Below are 19,996 nucleotides of genomic sequence, written 5' to 3'. Positions count from 1 at the left end.
AACGTTACCTGGAGTTTCAAGCGATGCCATACAATTTTCCCCACCCTGCTGCTGTTGCAAGTTTCTGCATAATCACATTTATGCATCAGTTTTAGAACTCACCCAAGACCCAGGGGATCACCTCTCTCAGGGCTTATCTTTGAGGATGAATCCTACAGGCTCAGCCTTCGGCTGCACCAAACTGCTTCTCAGAGCAGCTCAAGGCTACGGGAGATAATCCAGCATTAGGGCTGAGACCATGGATAAGGAGGGGCTTGTGTGCTTTCCAAGATTTCCACTGTGCACAGATACTGGTTTCAGATATAGCTCAGCATTTGGCAAAATCAGTCTTAAAAATCACCCTACCAGGAAAGAAAGTGTGCTGAGTAAAAGCTCCCCCTAATGGTCTGATATACAAATAGATAACACTTATCTGGGGAAAAGAGACATAAATACTCATTGCTTCTCAGAAAGTTTAACTGTGCTCAAGGTTTCCGAGAAACTGAAAGAATAAGCTAAATCAATGTGCAGATTTATACGTTTATGTTTTTCATGAGTATATATTGAGCCTTTCTCTAACTGAAGGAAACAAGACAGCTGATGACTGAAGAGATGATTGAGATGGCTTAGGATCAGCTAATGACGAACCTGAACTAAAAGCGTTTTCCAGTGTACGAAATCACATAATACCTCCAGTGGTTTTGGTTACAGAACCTGTAATCTAAATTCTAAAGAAATGTCTAGGCTAAAATTTCAGTTTTGGAAGGAAAAGAGAAGTTACTGAAAACACCATTTTCTTATCAGTCATTTACCAAAATGTCTGTTGAATTAAAAACTGTTTTTAATAAGTTAACATTTAGGTCCTAACCCTGAAACGGCCACCCAAACACAAGGAACTGTGTCCATTAGGAACTCGTTGTTAGCACAGGATATCGAGAATTTGTTTAAAATTCAAATTTAAAGTTCTCGGGCCACTCCACAAGCGGCATTATCCAAGGCAGAGGGTTTTTCTAGAGAGGAGAGACTATACACATTACACATCATAACTCAGTCAAGACTGGTTTTTCTCACCTTGTGAGCTTGGTCCAAGGACTTTTTCCTGAAGTCAAGCTCATCATCCAGGTAGCCCTTTTGCTTGCTGAACAGCTCCTGGGGACACAAGAAAGAGGCCGTCAGTGCAACGGCTGCAGCCCTAATGTGATGCTCCTCCCGCTGCCTCTCCTGTCAGGTCATTCCCCTTGCCTCTCCCTACCTTTTCATTCTCAAGGTCCAGCATCTTCTGCTGCAGCGCAGACTCCGTCACTTCTATCTGCTGTAGCCACTGCGTGCAAAAACAGAGATCAGGTGCTTAAGCCTAAAGAGCAAAGGCAGCACCCCTGCATATTCAGCTTTCATTGTGACTTTAGAGTGTGTCAGCACACGCTACAGGTATTTATTAAAATTCACTAAATAAAAGAGGAAAAAATAACTCTATTACTACATTTTTTTCTTTTGTATTTACTGGTGATGGGAAAAAGCATTCTTTCAAAGCCTAGCCACCTACCTTCTAACATTTCCCATCTAACACTTTAAAACAATGTCTGTCTGTATTGCCTGAACATTACCTTTGTTTTGCCAAAAAAAATAGTGTAAGTGCAATTCCACATAAAGAATTATTCCCTTCTGTGATGAAACTATAATTTACATGACCAGCGTCTTTAGGTGAGCTGTTCTGAGAGGGTCAGATGCTTTTATGAGACGCATTTACTGATGAGTGATGCAGCTGTCATTACCTTTTCAGCCAACGTGAGAACTGTCCTTGCTTGTATGACAACTACTTGCTCTTCATTGGTCAGATTCTGCACCAAAAGCAGAATATAATTACAACAAATCCCAGTGTCTTGTTATTAATCCACTACTTGGGCCACTGCTGTATTAAATAAATACGAAATTAAATATGTCCGAGGAAAAATAAACTAAAGCAAAGAAAATTAGTATCATAATACAGAATTGTAAAAAACAATTGTTGCTATTCTTGCTGGAATCTTTTCACACATATAGTTAATTATTCTAAATTTCTCACATTTACCAAAAAAAAAGGTGACACTAGATTTATTTTTACCCCACAGGGAATAAACACACAGAAGACAAGATCAAGCTTAGCCTAATGTGCCATTGAGAAAAGAGATGCAGTCTTAAGTTCGTTACATGCGCAGCAGGTTAATATGCAATCCTTATTTTGCTCAGCCAAGTCATGATTTTGGAGAACATTCGTTAAGATGTTAGCTATTCAATCCATATTTTGTTGTTTCTTTTTTAAAAAATAAAGTACAGAAACTGTTTTACATTTCATCCCAAACATCGGTCTTACCCTGACCACATCTCCAGTAGGAGAAGTGAATCCTCCTAGTTCAGGACCTGCATTTGTTCAGATCAAGAGAGCCATCAGCTATCATTCCCACAGGGTAATTAGGAAGTCAGTAAGAAGGGTGACTATGGTGAACTTCAATAACTTCAATACAATGCATGAGCCTGGGGACGGTGAAAGTGCTGTCTGGCAGGGATAGGAGGAGACATTTCCTGAGGATCCCTGAAAATTGTCTCTTCCATGAATATAAGTACTTGTAACATTAAAAATTAATTCATCCACCCAGCATATTAATGATGTTCTTTCCTATTCTATGAGCTATTCCCCTGACCTGACTCCCTGACTCATCCACAGGGAAGAGGAGGGCATCTGTGTTCCTCAGCCCTCTTCTCTGTGTTTGCCCCCAGCGACACCGCAGGCTGCAGGGGATGCATTACACCTCTCTGACCTTTGCTCCTGCTCTACTCCTCTCAAGGGTTTGCCTTACTCAAATTGATATTTAGCTCATGATAGTTCATCAGGAAGCAGCTAGAAGCTGCCAGGGGTTGCTTTACAGAAATTCAAGTGAGAAAATGTATGGAAAAGTGTGGAATCCCTTGCATGCAGGCAAGACAGGTTTGCTTTCCCAGACTCCCTAACAGCCAGACATGACAATATGCACCCGTAGGGCAGAGTCTGCCATCCCTGGCTGAGTCTGTGATGTCAAACATGTGAAAACAAGAACAAAAAAACACAGTGATAACAATGGTCTACAATTAGCTTGAAGCTATCTGAGTGGAGAACCAGGAACGCTGTCTCGTGTTGCATTTGGAAATTAGTTGTTGTATGTAGTAGGAAAAACATGAATTCAGGATGAAAAAAACTTATACATGAAAGATCTTTGATATAAATAAAAAAGACAAGTAGAAAAGAAAGGGAATAGAAAATGTGAGAAAAGCTGTCACTTCTTCTGTTGCTGTTTATCTCCAAGTTACCTGTTCGGGACACTGTCCCAAAACACTTTTCATGGGACTAACCTGACATCAATAATTCCACTGAAGAAAACCTTAGTGTAGGGATTAACAGATTAATGGGTAGTCACTTTCTACGCATTAGTAGGGTCGGTCTTAGCTTATTGGTGATTAAGCTTATGTGTCTCTTATTTTTTGCATACAAAAGATTATAGGATTCTTCATGTTTCATAGTGTCAAAATCATTAACTGTAGCTGTGGTGAAGATTATTAATTGCTTCAATGCGTTTCAGCTCCTCTGCTAAATCCTGGATTGATTTTGTGGGGCAGACTGTGTAGCTATCAGAGTCTGGAGGCAGCGGAAACTTGATGACCCAACCGGTCTAACCAGACAGGTGGACAAGAGGTATTTCCGGGTTGCCTCCATGCCCTGAAGACAGTGTTTTTGCTGGTGTCCAAACTGGCATGTACAGAGGCGTGGGGGAGAGCTGAGACAGCTCAGGTGAGGAGCTGTGAGAATGGTGGGGACCTTTCTGCAGACCAAAGCCCGCAGTGGTGTCCCCAAGGACACAGTCCTGCAGCAGCTGAGGGCTCTGCAAGACCTTCTGCTCTCCTCAGAGCCGCGTGGACTCCATGGCTTTGCTGTTAGATGAGAGTACAAGAGAAAAAACATAGAGGGCTTTATATATCTTCTACTCACATAACTATATGTATAAATATTCACTCCCATTTGCTAAAAGAGAAACACTTTAAAGTTTCTTACTATTTGCTTCTTCTTCTCATGCTGCTATTGTCACTTTTTGTTTAATATCCTGGTTACTATTGAAGGTCTATGGGTTATTAGGAAAAATTTAAACACACAGCTGTTAAAATGCAAAAGCAAAAGCAAATGTAGAGGAAGCAAATAAAGAAATCATGTGTGAACAGTGCCCAGAAAAAAAGCCAAATACCAAAGTCTCAAAATATTTTTCAAATTATTGCAAAAATAAAAGCAACATTGTGATGCTGTGATCCTGCGTGGCACTCATCAGAAAGCTATTAACAAAACAGTATAAAGCCAGAAAATGCTTAGCTTGTAGCCCAGTGCTTTGACCACAGGGAGGACAGGCTGTGCAGTAGCAAACCAAGAAGGCTTTGCTAACTTAACATGAGGACAAATATTTACCAAAGCATGCACAATTTATTAAAGGAACATACACTTACGGCGTTATCCCCTAAAATGTCCAATTTTTTCATCAGCTCTGCTACTACTATGTCCTAACAAGAAAGAAATGGAAAACCAGGAGTCAGAACAAAGCGTCTGATTTTATCTAGGGAAAGGAAAATATGAAACGAGAATCCCTTACTGTTACACCTTCTGCCTCGCAGTAGACTTGAAGAGGGCTTTTCCCCTCTGTAAAAGGACCATGATGGAAGTTGATGGCGGGTGATCGTCTTTCTCTCTCCTAAAAGGACAATAGTTGTTTGGTTAACCACTACAGTATGTCACAAATGGCAGCTTCACCAAGAACTTGGTAAATAAGGCTTGAAAAGGGCCCACTCTGAGCATATTGCAAAGCAACGCTATTGCAGAGTGGCTTTATCTGGGTGCATAGAGCACAAAACCCCTTCCTTCTGCACCCTGTAGCTACTGACACTAACAGCGAGGAGCAAGAGCACTTCACTGGTCAGAACATGTGCTTTCGTGAAGGTACAGAGGCATGACCTCCACCTCACTGCAAAGCATGGTAGACACACATATTAACAGCAGTAATATTTTGCCACCATGCGTCTTCACTGGACACCGAACATGGCCACTCAACCTATTATTTTGACTACATTACCCATCTGAACGAACCTACACAGTTCTACCTGGTGTAATAGAAATAGCATTTCGATTTTTCTAGTGAATGGCTGCTTTGTTAATTTCTCTTCAGAGAATCTGGAAAAAAAGTTTCCAAGAGTTTATAGATTCTGTTTAAAGAGATAATGATATGGAAAACAGTGGACTCAGTGGAGCACTCTAGGCCATGTGATTCCTCCTTTGTAGGTTTGGCAAGAAGTGAAACGTAGCAACGAATTATTTTGGCAGTGAAAAAAAGTTCCTTTTTCTTTTTCTTTCCCATGTCTGATCTGTTCTGGTTTTCTCTCTTTGCATTTTCAGAACAGATGGAGTATAGTAAAACGTGCATCTACATTATGAGCCAATCTTCTGGACCTTATAATTCCTTAGGTAGGAAGACTGCCAGAATAACCTATGAAGAATAGTTGTATTCACCCCTGGGTGTCTATTTTTTTTTTCTCTTTTATCAGGATTTTGTACGAAACCCTTTGGTCTCAGTCAATGTAATGCAGTTGTTTAGACTAAATGTGGGCAAGCGTCCAACGCCACAGCATCCCTGGCCATGGCTCACACTGCCCAGTTAGGAGGGCAGGACCATGGCTGCAACACGTGCTCACTTCAAGCTCCAAGATCCTGAATTCCAGAAGCTCATTTTGATCCTTAACATCCTGGACATCATGTTTTAAGCGAGCTTCCTCTGCTTCCATTTGTTTTATCTGCAAAATAAAGCAACACGTGTTAGCTCTGTTTGCGGTATCATTCAAGATCCTCCACGTGTTGACCTTGCCGGGGTCAGTGTGAGCACCGAGGGTCTGAGCCCTCCCCTTGGGGACTGCAGCACCAGCGCTGGAAGACCATGTTTTTTTCCCCACAACCACATCCTCCCATTGGGGCATTTTATGGGGCAACGGGGAACAGCAGAAAACCATTGTTTTTTCTGGCAGGTTTATAAGGATTTTGTTAGGAAACTCGAATTATTTCCATTAGAGCTGTGTAATACAGATTAAAATATTTCACCTTCTTTAGGCTACAAACACTATATGAATAATACAAATAGAAACATTGAACACCTTTTCGACCAGTTCTTGATTTCTTCTATACAATGCTTGCTTCTCCTCGATCCACTTCATATCCTTGGGAAAAAAATCAATAAAACAATATTGTAGGTGAAACTGGCAATGTTTAGCACAAACACAGAGGCAAGTATTTCATTAAATCACACACCCAGAGAAAAGGGATGGAATAATTGTAATTGTTATTTCATTATTTCCTACGAAAACTCACCCTTTCTGTCCTATTTTACCAGTCTGTAGTTTAAAAATGGTACAGAAACACTCCGAGGATTAAAAAAATCCCTTTTCAGATAAAATATTAGCTTTCATTAAAAGGGTTATTTCTAGCTATGTAGTTACTATTACATTACAATTATACTGAAGACTAATTACCTATTTCTGAACACCAGGCAAAAAAAACCCTTTATTTTGAAACTAATTTCTTAGTTTGACGGATATATAAAAGCCACAGAACTCTGAACAGGCTTAACAGCATAGGAGATTAAGCTAGAAAAGTAATGGTCGAATGATCTGGTATTATTTTAAAGTTCTCAAAAAATATTTTATTTTTCTGAATTTGCTGTGCTTCTTTGGATGGGGGAAAAGGTTGGCTGAAAAAGTAAGACACAAGCTAAAAAATTCCTAGGAACATTTTTTTTTTGTATTTCCGTCTGGGGGTTGTATATTTTCAGTCTGCAATACTTTATTCCCAAGGCTATAACAAGGCTAATGGAATGCCTGTTTCTTTATCATCTTCAGATGCCAGTGTGCAAGGTGGTTTTAAACTCTGTACTCTTCCAATTTCACGTACCTTCCCCTTTTAACATTTTCCTGTGTTATGCCACCTTATACACGTCTCTGCGTAACCTCAGTGCCAGGATCGACGAGTTCATATGAGCTGAGAAGACAAGGCTGTTGCCTGGTGGAGCGGAGGCGCTTGGTTTGGGATTCCACTCTGCTCCCTGATATTGATGGTGGGGACATGGGCACAGGATCGTCCTGCAACTGAGGGACCGCACGACTGTGCTGTGAGTGTTCAGAGCCACTCAGCTCTGTAGGAAGGGAAGCAGAAAATCCCAACACCCTAATGTCTTTTCTATTTGGAGAACATTACGATGGAGAATTTTCTAACACTAGCTAGGAAAGGACATATGCAATCGGCAAATATTTGGACCTCAGCGCTGAAGTCCAAAGGGATCCAAGTGGCATTCAACAGCCAGGAATATAATTCAGTCTGTGTCAGGGGTTGAACGTCACCCACTGGAAGCTGCAGCGGCAGCCAAACCCGCCAGGTCGTCGAGCGGGGCTGGCTTTGCAGAATGAAATCTCAAGGTCAGACCAAGGTGACAAAACACAGAGCCAGCCTTGAAAGAGCCAGTCATGCAAAAGCAGGTGCCTTGTAGTGAAATCGGGAGGTAAAACGATGCAACTATAATTCTTAAGACATCAAAACAAGAATAAGACATCTCAATAATGCCTAATGGCATGAAAAAGGCAGAGCTCAGTAGCTGTTTGATTGAATGCGATGTGCTTCATATTAACCATTTAGATCACACTTCCTAGAGTGCAGTTTTGTAGATTATATGAGAGTATTTCAAATTAATCTGAAAGAATGACTGAGATGATTTGACAAGGTATTTCATGAATAGGCTGCATGGTGAGCTGTGCAAACAGTTGAACTGCACACTTCAAGCTTTTACTCTGAATTTAAACAAAGCATTCACAGCATAAGTTTTCCCATGAGGAGAATCACTTTGGTTTTACTGAAAATACACAGCCCGGTCCATGCATTTCCTCTTTCTAATTTAAATGTTTAACCTCTTTCTAATTTAACACCTTCTTTTCACCTTTTAAGACAATAAAACCTTGAGAAGCTACAAGGAAAGCTGCGGGCAAGGAAAGCTTGGTTTTACATTCACTAAATAAACATTGCATTAGAAAATAAATGTTCTTCCTCTATTTTACCTTCCCAGTTTTCTCCTAGGTATAAAAAGTATTGGTAATCTGTGAGATTTTAAAGTAGACCAACTTCTTGCCAAACATAATTGTTTCCTCTATTAACCATAATACTTTTTCTCAGGGCATATATATCTCTTCAAACATATGAGGAAACTGACCTGTTTATTTAATTTTCAAGAGATGTATAATAAAACAACAGAGATCAATTTTAAGGTAGGGACAGTGAAGGAACAGAGAAGGACTAATGGGCACGGCTGCCAGCTGGATGCCAAACAAAACACGTGCCTTGGGACTTCAGAAAGTGACAATGAGCATAGGAATTAATTTCCTCTTTGGCTGTGCAGAGAAATTCTCAGTGTCCTATGGATGTATTGCGCCCATTTTTACTTCACAGCTGTACACGTACCTAAATCAGGTACTTCTTTACCGGCTAACTTGTACTTTCCCTGACTGTAACATCTGTGCACCACAGACAGGCATTGTCCACTGTTCTCTTCATTATGTTGGAGCAAGTGAGGCATTAAGATTGAGATCATCAAAGATATATGGGCTTTAATGGGTGCTGATTTCAGGAGTCAGCATGGAAACACTCACGGGGAGTCAGGGTTCGGGGACTGATGTTAGAGATAACTATTCACGCATGTAAATGCGGGGAATGGGCTTTTCAGAAGTCCTTGCATGCCTGACCACTTGAAACCAATGAGACAACACGTATTGAGAGCAGCCCTGAGGAGAAGGACTTGGGTGTACTGACTGATGAGAAGCTCAACATGAGCCGGCAGTGTGCGCTCACAGCCCAGAAGGCCAACGGTGTCCTGGGCTGCATCAAAAGCAGCGTGGCCAGCAGGGCGAGGGAGGGGATTCTGCCCCTCTGTTCCTCTCTTGTCAGACCTCATCTGGAGTATTGTGTCCAGTTCTGGAATCCTCAACAGAACAAAGATAATCTGAGGGCTGGAGCACCTCCCATAGGAGGACAGGCTGAGAGAGTTGGGCTTGTTCAGCCTGGAGAAGAGAAGGCCCTGAGGAGACCTTCCAGTTTCTGAAGAGGCTACAAGAAAGCTGGGGAGGGACTGTTTACAAAGGCTTGTGGTGACAAGACGAGGGGGAACAGGTACAAACTGGAGAGGGGCAGATTTAGACTGGACATTAGGATGAATTTCTTCCCCATGAGAGTGGTGAGGCCCTGTCCCAGGTTGCCCAGGGAAGCTGTGGCTGCTCCATCCCTGGAGGTGTTTCCAGGTTGGATGGGCCTTGGGCAGCCTGAGCCAGTGGGAGGTGTCCCTGCCCACGGCAGGGGGGTGGAACTGGATGATCTTTAAGGTCCCTTCCAACCCAAACTATTCTATGATTCTATGATTCTATGATTCTATTAAGTGCTTTATTTTCAAGTAATTAACATGTTTATTGAAACAGTACTCAGCAGGTTACACTAAATTCTCCTGCATCAAGGGCGCAGTAGTGATGAGGGTCATGCCAGGTGCCTCACTACAGTACATATTGATAGGAACAGTAATTGCTTCCTTGCTATGCGTGTTTCGCAATTACTAATTGCAATACCTAATTGCAATTAGTAATTGCAAAACAGCAATGAAAAAATAGCATTAGGATTATTCTACACACACGTAAACACTGAAGTGTCACTACATCTGCAGTACCATACAGCAACATGACCAGGTACATATCTAGAGCCCTGTCCCATCCCCAGTGCAAAGGTTGGAGAAAGGGATGATGTCCAGCCACATGCATTACCTGCCCCTGCTCAGCGAGGGCCTTCTCCAGGTCTTCTATCTGAGCCTGAGATCGGTGTATTTCTGCTTGGAGCTGCTCACGTGTCTGTAGGATACGAGACAAAAAGAAAAAAATAATAAATCAAACTTTCTCTAAAGGACAAAAGCTAACACAAGTACAGCAAGAATTTAAAACGTCAAATACTTTTAACAATTTTTAAAGTTCTTTGGCAAAATATGTTGCTGCTAAGCATACAACATTAGTCATTAATCATAACAACAAGTCTGTAAGATGGGATAATGAAACAAGCACCCCATTCAGTAGACAGTAGGAAAGCAAAAAATAAATCATTTCTTACAGCTAATGATGACAATCTGCAGTTAGCAGCCTTCTCTGTTCTAGAACGAGGCATTTAAAAAAGCCAGTGTGATGCCAAGATTCACTTCTCCATGAAAACCAATTAACAGCGTTATGCCACAGTTCTGGGTACATCTGTTTCCTTTAAATTTTTGATGAGTAGAAAACCTCAGAACATACCCTGTATGTGTAACATTGCAAACTGGAAAGCTGCTTTGCTCCTTATGCATTTAATCCCCTACCTTGTGGTGTTACTGTATTGTGTGGTATTTTTCACTATACTTGTACCTTCATGCTTATTTAAATAGACAATACTTTCCTACATGTGTTTTCTAGAGAATAAATGTAATTATTATTAGCTATTTGTTAAATATCTTCTCATAAAACATTTACTTCCCTCAAACCATTTATCTGCTAGTTATCTTGCTATTTATTTAAATTATCTTATTTGTTTGCATTACCTGCATCGTTCTCTCTTTTTGTCTCACTATGGAAAAAGTAAAATCAAGTCACTTTTCAAGTTGAGAATGTCTTGTTTCATTACAATGGTCCTTAAATGTGCATTCCCTAACACTTCAGAGCAGAGAGCGCGCTCTGGAAAAGTTAATTTTACTGCAGTTTAGGCATTAAGAGAGAGTGAGATGATCTACAATTGCCAAGCAGTGAGGATGCTGCTAAATCTGGGTTGCAGTGGAGACAGTGAGTGAAAAGTGCTGAAATTAGAGAGATCAGTGGTGAAATTAACAGTTAATTCCTTGAATTATTCAGGGGAATAAAACCACACTAGTTATATAGCTACGAAAGCCAAAATATTATTGTAAAGATATAGAGCAAAATTAGGACTTCACAGTTACATTTCTCCTATGAAGCTTGAACTGTTAGCTCAGAATGGAATTTGTCGCTTTATTTGCTGTATTCATCCTTGTATTCTGTGCATAAGTCCTGGCAGCTCCTTGTAATATACAACATACTGATAATAAATGTAACTTTTCGTGCCAAATGTTTGAAGCTTCGCGGGCTGCGTGAGGCAGATAGGCAGGCAGAATAGCATAGGACACTTTGAAATTGAATTAAGAAAAAGAACTTCAGCTATAAGCCTTCTAAACATTTTATGAAGAGTCATGTAATCTCACAGAATCCAGAAGGAATTAAATACCAAGGCTATCTGTCCTAGGTTTTTTTATAGAAAGAGAGCTTATTTTTACGGATTTCCCATAAAAATCCTCTCTGAATTTTCCTTAAACCCATCAGTGGTGAAAAGACTGAATTGCAATAACAGCGGTTCCTCTAACAATCCAGCACCCCATGGAGGTGGCAGGACAAGCTGGCTGGAGTTAGAGACACTGGAGCCCACCTTGGCAGCCAGCTCAGCCAAATCTCCATCCCTGCACTCACATTTGGCAGTGTTTAGCTTGAAAACAACCTGAGCAACTAAATTGGAAACCCCCATACAATGACAATCCTTTATTTTCATGTAATATAAGCCATTTAGACCTTAACTTCTCGTTCTGCATCCAATGTTCCTCCGACCTGTTCTTGCAATAGGGCGTATGCTCGTTGCAGTGCCTGGTACTCCATTGTCAGCTGCCGAAACCGCAGTTCTGTCTCTTCCTTGGCCATGCCCTGGAATTGAAAACAACTATGGATTGCATCAATTGCTTTTTTTTATTGCAGTGAAAGTGAGAAAAGAAAAAAAAAAAGAAAAATGAGTGGATTATGGCTTGTTTTCTCCATGAAATACAAAAAATATTACTTTCAAAATGTAATTTGGGAAGCACAGTACTAAAGATCATCTTCACATGCTCTCAGACTATTTCTTTTTTGTTCATTAAACATTTCTTGCATACACTAGCTGCAAGAACATACAATATAGGAGAAAAAAAAAGGCAATTTGCCCTGCCTGGGAAAGATAAAAACTTGCCATCCATATACCATACTAACGACTGCATTGCCCTTTATGTCTGTACCAGGAAAAGTCATCACGTCTAAAGGTGAAAATGCCACTTCCTTGAAAAAAAACAAAAGATTTCCAATCTGGGAAAATAAGCCAAGCCTGACAGTCTCACTCAATTATTAAAACTCTAATCTAGAGATAATACTTGTAGAAATGGTGACAACAACATGAAAAGAGCCCTTCATCTTCTTTCCTCTCTTCACAATACCCAGCATTGAATTTGAACTCCTGACATGCTTTCATGTCAGGTTGACTGGAATATTTCATTTGACATGAAATGAAATTGTATCTCTGGTGCATGCATAAACTTCGTGCTATTTGAACATGGAAAAAAATAAAGGCAATGCAAGAATGAAAAATAAATAGGGTCACACATACGAAAATACATTTGGATTTCCTACAGTGCAGCACACACCTGGTTACCACTCATGTATCTTTTACAACAGAGACAGGAATTCTTCAGATTCCCTTTTAACAGATCTAATTACAAACCTTGAAACAGGTGAAACGGCAAATGAAAAAATGCAGCCAACACACCATAAAAAGGCTGCAAGTCATTATTAGGATTTTTTTTGATTATTACAAGATTCTTGTTAAACCCAGAAACATGTAATGGTACACTGATCTGACACACACTTGGGAATGCATTTGTAGGGAAGCCCTGCCTAACACCAGGAATAATCACTTTTATTTGTATTACCAGCTACCTTTGTGTACTCTGCATTCAGAGTCTCCAGAAAAGTCACGACCTGAATAGGCTGGCGAGGAGACAGCCTTCCCTCTGGAGACTGGTGCTTTACATGACTGCTTATTTCTCCTTCCAGAAACACAAACCTTATCACTTAAGGTTGTGCTCCGTGCTGAGGTCAAAATGACAAACAGAAGGAACTGAACAGAAGTACACACACACAAACCTGCAATAAATCTCCATGTGAACATGTCTTCCTAAGACTATCCAACTTCTTAAGTCTTTTTAGTCCTCTAACATCTACAAACGCACCGTGAATCTAACATTCTTAGCATATAATATTTCCAGCTTGGCTAAAACTTTTGACGTTTCAGAAGACTTGAGGTCCAGAGATATTAACCCACATGATCAGTATTAAATTTAACACTAATTTTCTGGTCAGAGATGACAGATGAATGATATAACAGATGAGGAGTTGAACAAGAAATTAATGGCAGGGTTTCAAAACAAAATAATACATATTTTTTTGATGAATACCTCTTCCAAGTCATCTTCAGGAGTGCAAGGGGTTTGATCTGTCCGGTCAGTTTGGTATGAGATAGAGGAACCATCAGACTCCAAGGAAGCTTCTTCATCATAGCCAAAAAATGTCTCCACAACCGGCTTCTGACAGAAACAAGGCATCAGCGAGCACAGCCGCGTCATGTGGCACCAGTGCCATGGGTTGTGCGAGCCCAGCAATGCCAAGGGGACAGTGGTGACTTTGGACACACACCCTAAACCCTGCGCTTTTGTAGATTTTGAACACCTTTGGGGAAACTCGGTTCAGGTTATTGGCAATTTTCACTCTATTGGTTTTTGAAATACCTACCCAGATCTTTACATGCATTCTGTAAATCCTTTTCACCCCAATGGCAGCTAATAATAGCTAAAACTACTCGAATCACAATTTGTTGTTTGTTATTAGGCATCACAGTGCACAGCCTCCGAGCCCCTGCCTTTTTTGAACGCATTTTCCTCCCGAATACTCCAGATTTTAGAGATTAAAGGCAGATCACCCTTTTGACCTCTTGTGTGTTCATTTCAGTGTGAGATGAGAGCTGTGCACTGAAATGTCTCTGTAAATCCACTGTCATTCACCATGATGTCCCTCTTGTCATTACCATGATTGCCACATGAAAAGTTTTTTCAAGAAATATTCTACTTGAAAATTCAAAGTTAATCACCAGAAGTTTCCACAGTTTGAAGAAAACCATTTTTTTCCACTCATCACTTTTTTCTGTTTGAAAGAACGAGGGTTATGCTGATAAAAAATGATTGATTGTCAAGTGCTTGAAAGCCAAAGATGACATTTCAAACAGCTTTAAAGCTATTTTTAATTGTTGATTTACAGAAAACATTTCTAGATTTTGGCTTTTCCTTGATTTGTACTGGATAACTTTTGAAGGAGACAAAATGTAACTCTCCTTCAAAGGCCTGGCTGCCATTTGCAGGATGGCGGGAGCTAAGGAGTTCTCTCTCATCAACCACAGTTCAATATTTATAGATTCATTATCTCCATCACTGCCTTAATTCTTCATATGTAGAGCACAGCTTACTCTCAGGCTCTGACATTATACCTTCCAATGTCATTGCAGTGTTAATATTTATATTAACTTCCTGCAAGCATTCATTAACTAACATTTTCTTTTTCCCTGAGCTCTAAGCATTGCTCCTTGTAACCAGCAATTTTGCATGTTACTAAACTCCATAATGAATTATTTACAACCTACACATGTTTTCAGGCAGTGCCATTAAAAGATCATTTTGAGATGTGTTAATTCATAAAATCTGTCTCATCTTAGGACGATTGCACACCACAGAAGTCCCACGGGACACCAAAACTGCTTGGTGTAACCGCAGAGCATGCAAACACTTATAATGTGCAATCCAAATAGTCTCCCTTACCCCTACCAGATCTTGTTGGAATTATGCCAATAGTGTCTATGAATGCTCTTGAACCCGAATTTAAGATTAGGACCTGTTTTCAGACCCTTAAGGAGAACGTTACCCTGTGCAACTCCAAGGTGCCTGGAGCACCCTGGAAATCCAGCATGTCAATCAGAATGTCATGATACAAGACTTTTTTTTTTTACCTTAGGAATTCTTGTCATTTTTTTCCTTTGCTTCCTAAACCTTAGCAGCTTATCACGTTCCTGAAAGAATCGGATACATACGTTAGCTGTTTGCAGAGAGTTGCTGTTTAAATTAACTATATCGGTATTGGTAGTCATTGGACAATCAAGAAATAGTAACGTCTATGCTGGCCACTGTCTCGAAATGAAATAAACATGTTCTCATCAGTCAAATATTCATTTTAGAATCATAGAATGGCTTGAGTTGCAAGTGACCTTAAAGATCATCCAGTTCCAATGTCCCACTGGCTCAGGCTGCTCAAGGCCCATCCAACCTGGCCTGGAACACCTCCAGGGATGGGGCAGCCACAGCTTCTGTGGGCAACCTGGGCCAGGGCCTCACCACTCTCATTGTGGTTACTCCAACAGCTTTCAAGTGTGCTGTACACAAGTACCAACTCCTTTCACATTCATGAAAATCAAAATAGCAAGAGAAAGCCGATTATAACCAGCACAACACCCTTGCAGCTTAGGCCAATTTCAGAGCTGCTCCACAAACCAGCATGAACATCCAAGCCCGTGCTATGGCTCTTGGCTGGTGGAGGGGCTCTTTATCCGGGGTTGAGAAGCAAAGACTGCCTCCTGCCCTTGGCTCTCGGTGCCGCTGCTGTTAGTGCCCTCTGGAAGGTGCACACATGTAACAGCCAAACTACACAAAATTCAGAGGCTGTTTGAACACGGCACTTTCAGTGTCAACTGATTCCTCTAAGGATCTGCAGATTCCCAGTGCCTTTGAAAAAAGGTTTGAACATTTATTGCTGCCAGCAATTTTTTCTGTTCAGTGGAAATTATGACATTCCTCATAGAGTCATATAAATTTTTCATGGTCCTGAAAAAAAAAAAAAAGACTTTATTCTGGATTACAAATACAGGCAAACTCCAGGACTGCAGAGAACAAAGTTCTAAAGAGAAAACCCCTATAATCTTTCATTTTAACCACTTGGTAAAAGATGGCACTGTGGGACACTGACAATGTGCCACTGCAGTCAGTCCAGTGTCAAATCCTAACATCAGAAGCAGTGACAGAGGAAAATCAAATGCGTGTTTTGCTTGTCGACACAAGCTTTAGTGCACGCTTGGTAATGAAGAACAAAACAGCACACATTTTATCAACACATCATCTTTACTGATGGTAACAAAGAGACGACCTGGGCAAGGGCAGTAACTGAGAACATGCCAGTACGGGTGAGACAAAGCTAATTCCAACATGACAGAGCTGTCCTGGAGATGGAGGACACTCGCTATCAGCTGTCCAGACAGGGTCACTATGCTGATTTTTGCCTCTGAGGTCACACTAGTGGTGGAAAAAACCTTTCCTCTTTCACCAGAGTTTTCCTTTCCACTATGACTAAATTTATCTCTGGTGAACAACTTCTGCTGATAGCCTTTGATAACATCTACACTTTGATAACATCAAAAACACTGAGATAGCTTGATGCCTGAATAGAAATGCAACTGTTAATAAATATTATTATACCCTGTGTGCTTCTCAATTTAAAGCACACAAAGATGAGGACGAAGTTAACTTCATTCTTACCATTACATTCTTCACATAGCCAGCAGTTTCCAAGGTCTAATGAAAAAGAATGAAGTAATGTCAGTAAGTATACAGATATTTTTTAAAAAAAGCAGTTCTTTTCTTGAGAAGTGTTACAATTTCAATATTGGCTCTTCCCAAAGACAGGGAACACAACATTGCAGAATACCACCCTTGTACACAGCAATCTTTAGCTTTGATCTTGTCTCCAGCTAAAGGACCTTTGACATTCTTCCTCGCAGGTATGGGATCTGGCCATCAGCATATCTACTGCACACAGTTCTGTCACCCAAGTGCAATGCAGATAAAAAGGATTTTTCTGAATGCGATACCACAGATAACACATATTCAGTTAATAACTACTACTCATGTCTACCATGTTTCCGCTGATGCAAGCTATGCCCGTTAACTCACAGAACCTTACGCACCTCTTGCTTAGGTTTTATGTTTTTCTGCTATGACCTTAGTCGACCTCACACGAGAGCTGCAGTATTATATCTTACCTTTGAGAGTTCATCAATGATATTTTGCTGTTCAATGACTTGTAGTCTCAGGAAATCAACTTCTCTTTCTTCCTGGCTGTGGTCAAGGTCATTTAATGAGCTTGGCCTCCTTATTGTTCCAGCTCTTTGCCTCTAAAACAAACCCATGTGGAAGAAGAGGAAATGATCAAGAGGCTTTGCCAAAGGACAGCACACAACCCTTCCCTTTATCGCTAGTGATGCATCACATCTAATGGCTGTCTTGGCAGCTATCCTGCTTCCTTTTTGCTGAGCATTACACCTGGACTGCGAACACACTGGATGTTCCTGCTCCTCAGACTACCACGAGAAGCTCACAGTCTCTGGAGAGGACAGCAGGCATGCAGGGTCATAGCACCCTGCTTGTTAGCCTGCCACAGGGATGACTTTGGCCGTCCAACATTCATGCAGTGCCACAGATACTGGCTACCAGATATTGACCACTAACAATATTCAACTGGAAAAAAAAAAATCAGCACAAGTGCTGATTTCCTAAGGATTATGAGGTGATTTAGAAGTCCAAGGTGAAGTGGGGTGATTTGTGCTCGTGTCAAAACTGAGCAGCAAGTGACTGAGCAGCCACCTGATCAAAATCTGCAAAGCTCATGCTACTGCTTCTCTTCAGAACTGTTTATTTTAAAGCTAAAACAATACACTTTATGTAAATCAAACCACGTTCAGGCCACAAACCACTCAGTAGTATGCAGAGAACATCTCAGCAAGCACTGGAAAGGGGAAAGTTTCCTATCAAACTTGCAGGTTTGTGATGATGCCTGACTTCATCAGCCCCGTCAACACTAAATTACATGTTCTGCCTGGAGCATACAGAGACTTACCATTGCTATATTTTCTTGTGTTACAAATTTTAATTTGTTTTCCATTCGACGTAAGGCATGTGACAATTCCTCATTTTTCCTGCTAAGGCGTTTATTTTTGTCCAAAATAGGCTTATACTGACTTTCAGCTTCTCTAAGACGTTTTAACTGAAAGATCAAGAGAGAGAATGAACACATCCAGAGCTGTTGTTTTTCATCAAATAGATTAATAATTTTCTTCTTCTATCACATTGGCAGTATTTTCTCCTAACGCAAAGTAGAATTGATCAATAAGTCTTGATATTTTTCATTGGGAAGCAGATCATTCCTCCTTCATGAGGTATTCAAACTATGCAATGAATGTACTGCGTGGGGAATGTATTTATTCTTAAAAATACATACGAATAATTCAGGATACCATCTTAAAAATTCATTGTTATATAAGCGGAGATGAGTGTGATATGGTGTACCACCAAACAGAGCGTAAGGAGGAGCCAGCTACTCCTGCAATGATTTCAAAATCCCACAGAGGAAAATATCTTGATACTTTGGGTAGAAGGCATTGCCACAACAGTGTGTTCGTAAGAAGTCATCACTGTGGTTCGCTGCCGCTCTTACCAGCTCATTTCTCTCCTCTGACAGCAGCGCATTCCGGTCCTCCAGCTTCCTGATGATGGCACTCAGCTCAGCGATTTTAAGTTGGAAGCGCCTGGCATCCTTTTCATCCAACTGCTGTTCCTAAAACAAAGATCAACTGCAAATAACTGTTCATAAGTGTACGCGCAATGCCAGTATTTTTCAAAGCTCAAATCTTTCTCATCCCAAATCCAAACATTTCAAATCATCATTTGGCAAAGTCTAACCTATGTAACCTAACCGACCACTGAAAGCTGCAGGATGAGACCAACAGAAAGGTAGGAGTGAAAACGTAACAAAGTATGCAAATGCAAAGTATGTATATGCAAATACAAAGTCACAAATGGTATACATGGAAATAGAAAAGAAAATATCAAAAATTAAGGCAATGTTTCCAATGTATGCCACTGTTGAACTGAGTGCTTCAGACACATCACCTGCCCTGAGGACTTTGTTATAAGAAAATGATATTAAAAATACTGAATTACAAATGGGGAAAATCCATGCAATTATACCATTGCATAAGCTCTTTTTCCATAAAGCTGTGGCCCTTATAGGGTTCTAAAGGGTCACTCGCAAAGCCAAAGGGGTAGCACTTTATCTGAGAGAAAATGCTTAAATCAAATTATAAATGAATAGAAATATAGGTAGACATGTTCTTATTCAGAATCAGAGAGAAATTGCATGTATTTACAACTGTGACAGACTTTCCCCCCTTCTCTAGGACTTGTTCTGATGTTTGGCAGAACTTAAGTACAAATCAAAACAAGCAAATTATTGTCTGTAGTGTTGGTGGCACTTTTGGGAGGTCTAGGGTTCCTCATTCAACAGGTGCAGGAGAGGCTTGGGACAAAGAATAAAATAGATTTGTTTGCTCATGTATAAGTATTTACGTTTCTACTGAGAAAATTGAGGCTGTTGCAAAAGAAATCTTGATGAGAATCAGCAATGAAGAGAATTTGCATACGTGAGATATACGAGGTCAGTTAACTCAGGGGTTTGTATTGTTAGCAAATTAAGGCAGAAGCAGAAAGGTGCCATAGTTACATAAAAAAAGCCATTGTGAAAGGGTGACTAAAATTTAACGTTCTGGATATTGCATTGTAGAAAAGAAAAAGGAGAGAATAGGTTAGCAGGTATCCAATTCACTTTCTTGTCCACTGAAAGCAAGAGCAGTTAGCAGCACGAAAACCTGAGTCAATAGCAGTGTTTCAGGAGGGCTGCAGGATTTCCCATGCTTTCATGCACCAATTACCTTCCCCCCTTTCTCTCTGCAAACTGGCCTTTTACATCTGCTCGCAAAATACAGTGTTAGCGGTTCCGCAAGCCAGCACACATACATTACTTGGTTAGAAATGCATTTGCATCATTTGTCGGCAAAAATGTGTCAAACTGTCAAATTAAGGCAGGTGGCAGAAGTATGGTACAGTGAGGAAAAGGAAGAGAAAAAGAACAGGAAAATTTCACCCTGCTACCA

The 19,996-nt window shown here is 40.6% G+C and overlaps 1 protein-coding gene across 32 annotated transcripts in view; it reads right to left on the bottom strand.

The window, feature by feature from the left end:
* JAKMIP3 (Janus kinase and microtubule interacting protein 3) overlaps positions 1-19,996 on the bottom strand; it is a 96,534-nt gene that overhangs the window by 23,124 nt on the left and 53,414 nt on the right. For 12 of the 32 annotated variants that reach the window (XM_054071423.1, XM_054071421.1, XM_054071425.1 and 9 more), the window contains 15 exons: positions 18,502-18,621; positions 17,905-18,051; positions 17,051-17,182; positions 16,548-16,583; positions 14,972-15,031; positions 13,374-13,502; positions 11,689-11,817; positions 9,859-9,942; positions 6,169-6,231; positions 5,716-5,814; positions 4,623-4,721; positions 4,474-4,533; positions 1,752-1,817; positions 1,232-1,300; positions 1,051-1,128 (listed from right to left, as the gene is read on the bottom strand). In XM_054071423.1, coding sequence (XP_053927398.1) covers positions 1,051-1,128; positions 1,232-1,300; positions 1,752-1,817; positions 4,474-4,533; positions 4,623-4,721; positions 5,716-5,814; positions 6,169-6,231; positions 9,859-9,942; positions 11,689-11,817; positions 13,374-13,502; positions 14,972-15,031; positions 16,548-16,583; positions 17,051-17,182; positions 17,905-18,051; positions 18,502-18,621 — 1,371 coding nt within the window. The remainder of the gene's footprint in view (positions 1-1,050; positions 1,129-1,231; positions 1,301-1,751; positions 1,818-4,473; positions 4,534-4,622; positions 4,722-5,715; positions 5,815-6,168; positions 6,232-9,858; positions 9,943-11,688; positions 11,818-13,373; positions 13,503-14,971; positions 15,032-16,547; positions 16,584-17,050; positions 17,183-17,904; positions 18,052-18,501; positions 18,622-19,996) is intronic. The other 20 variants (XM_054071430.1, XM_054071443.1, XM_009561025.2 and 17 more) reach the window with 9 other exon arrangements.

The sequence above is a fragment of the Cuculus canorus genome, chromosome 7 (genome assembly GCF_017976375.1).
Source record: "Cuculus canorus isolate bCucCan1 chromosome 7, bCucCan1.pri, whole genome shotgun sequence".
Lineage (NCBI taxonomy): Eukaryota > Metazoa > Chordata > Aves > Cuculiformes > Cuculidae > Cuculus > Cuculus canorus.
Note: the sequence above shows the minus strand (reverse complement) of the source record. Positions and strands in the feature narration are given on the sequence as shown.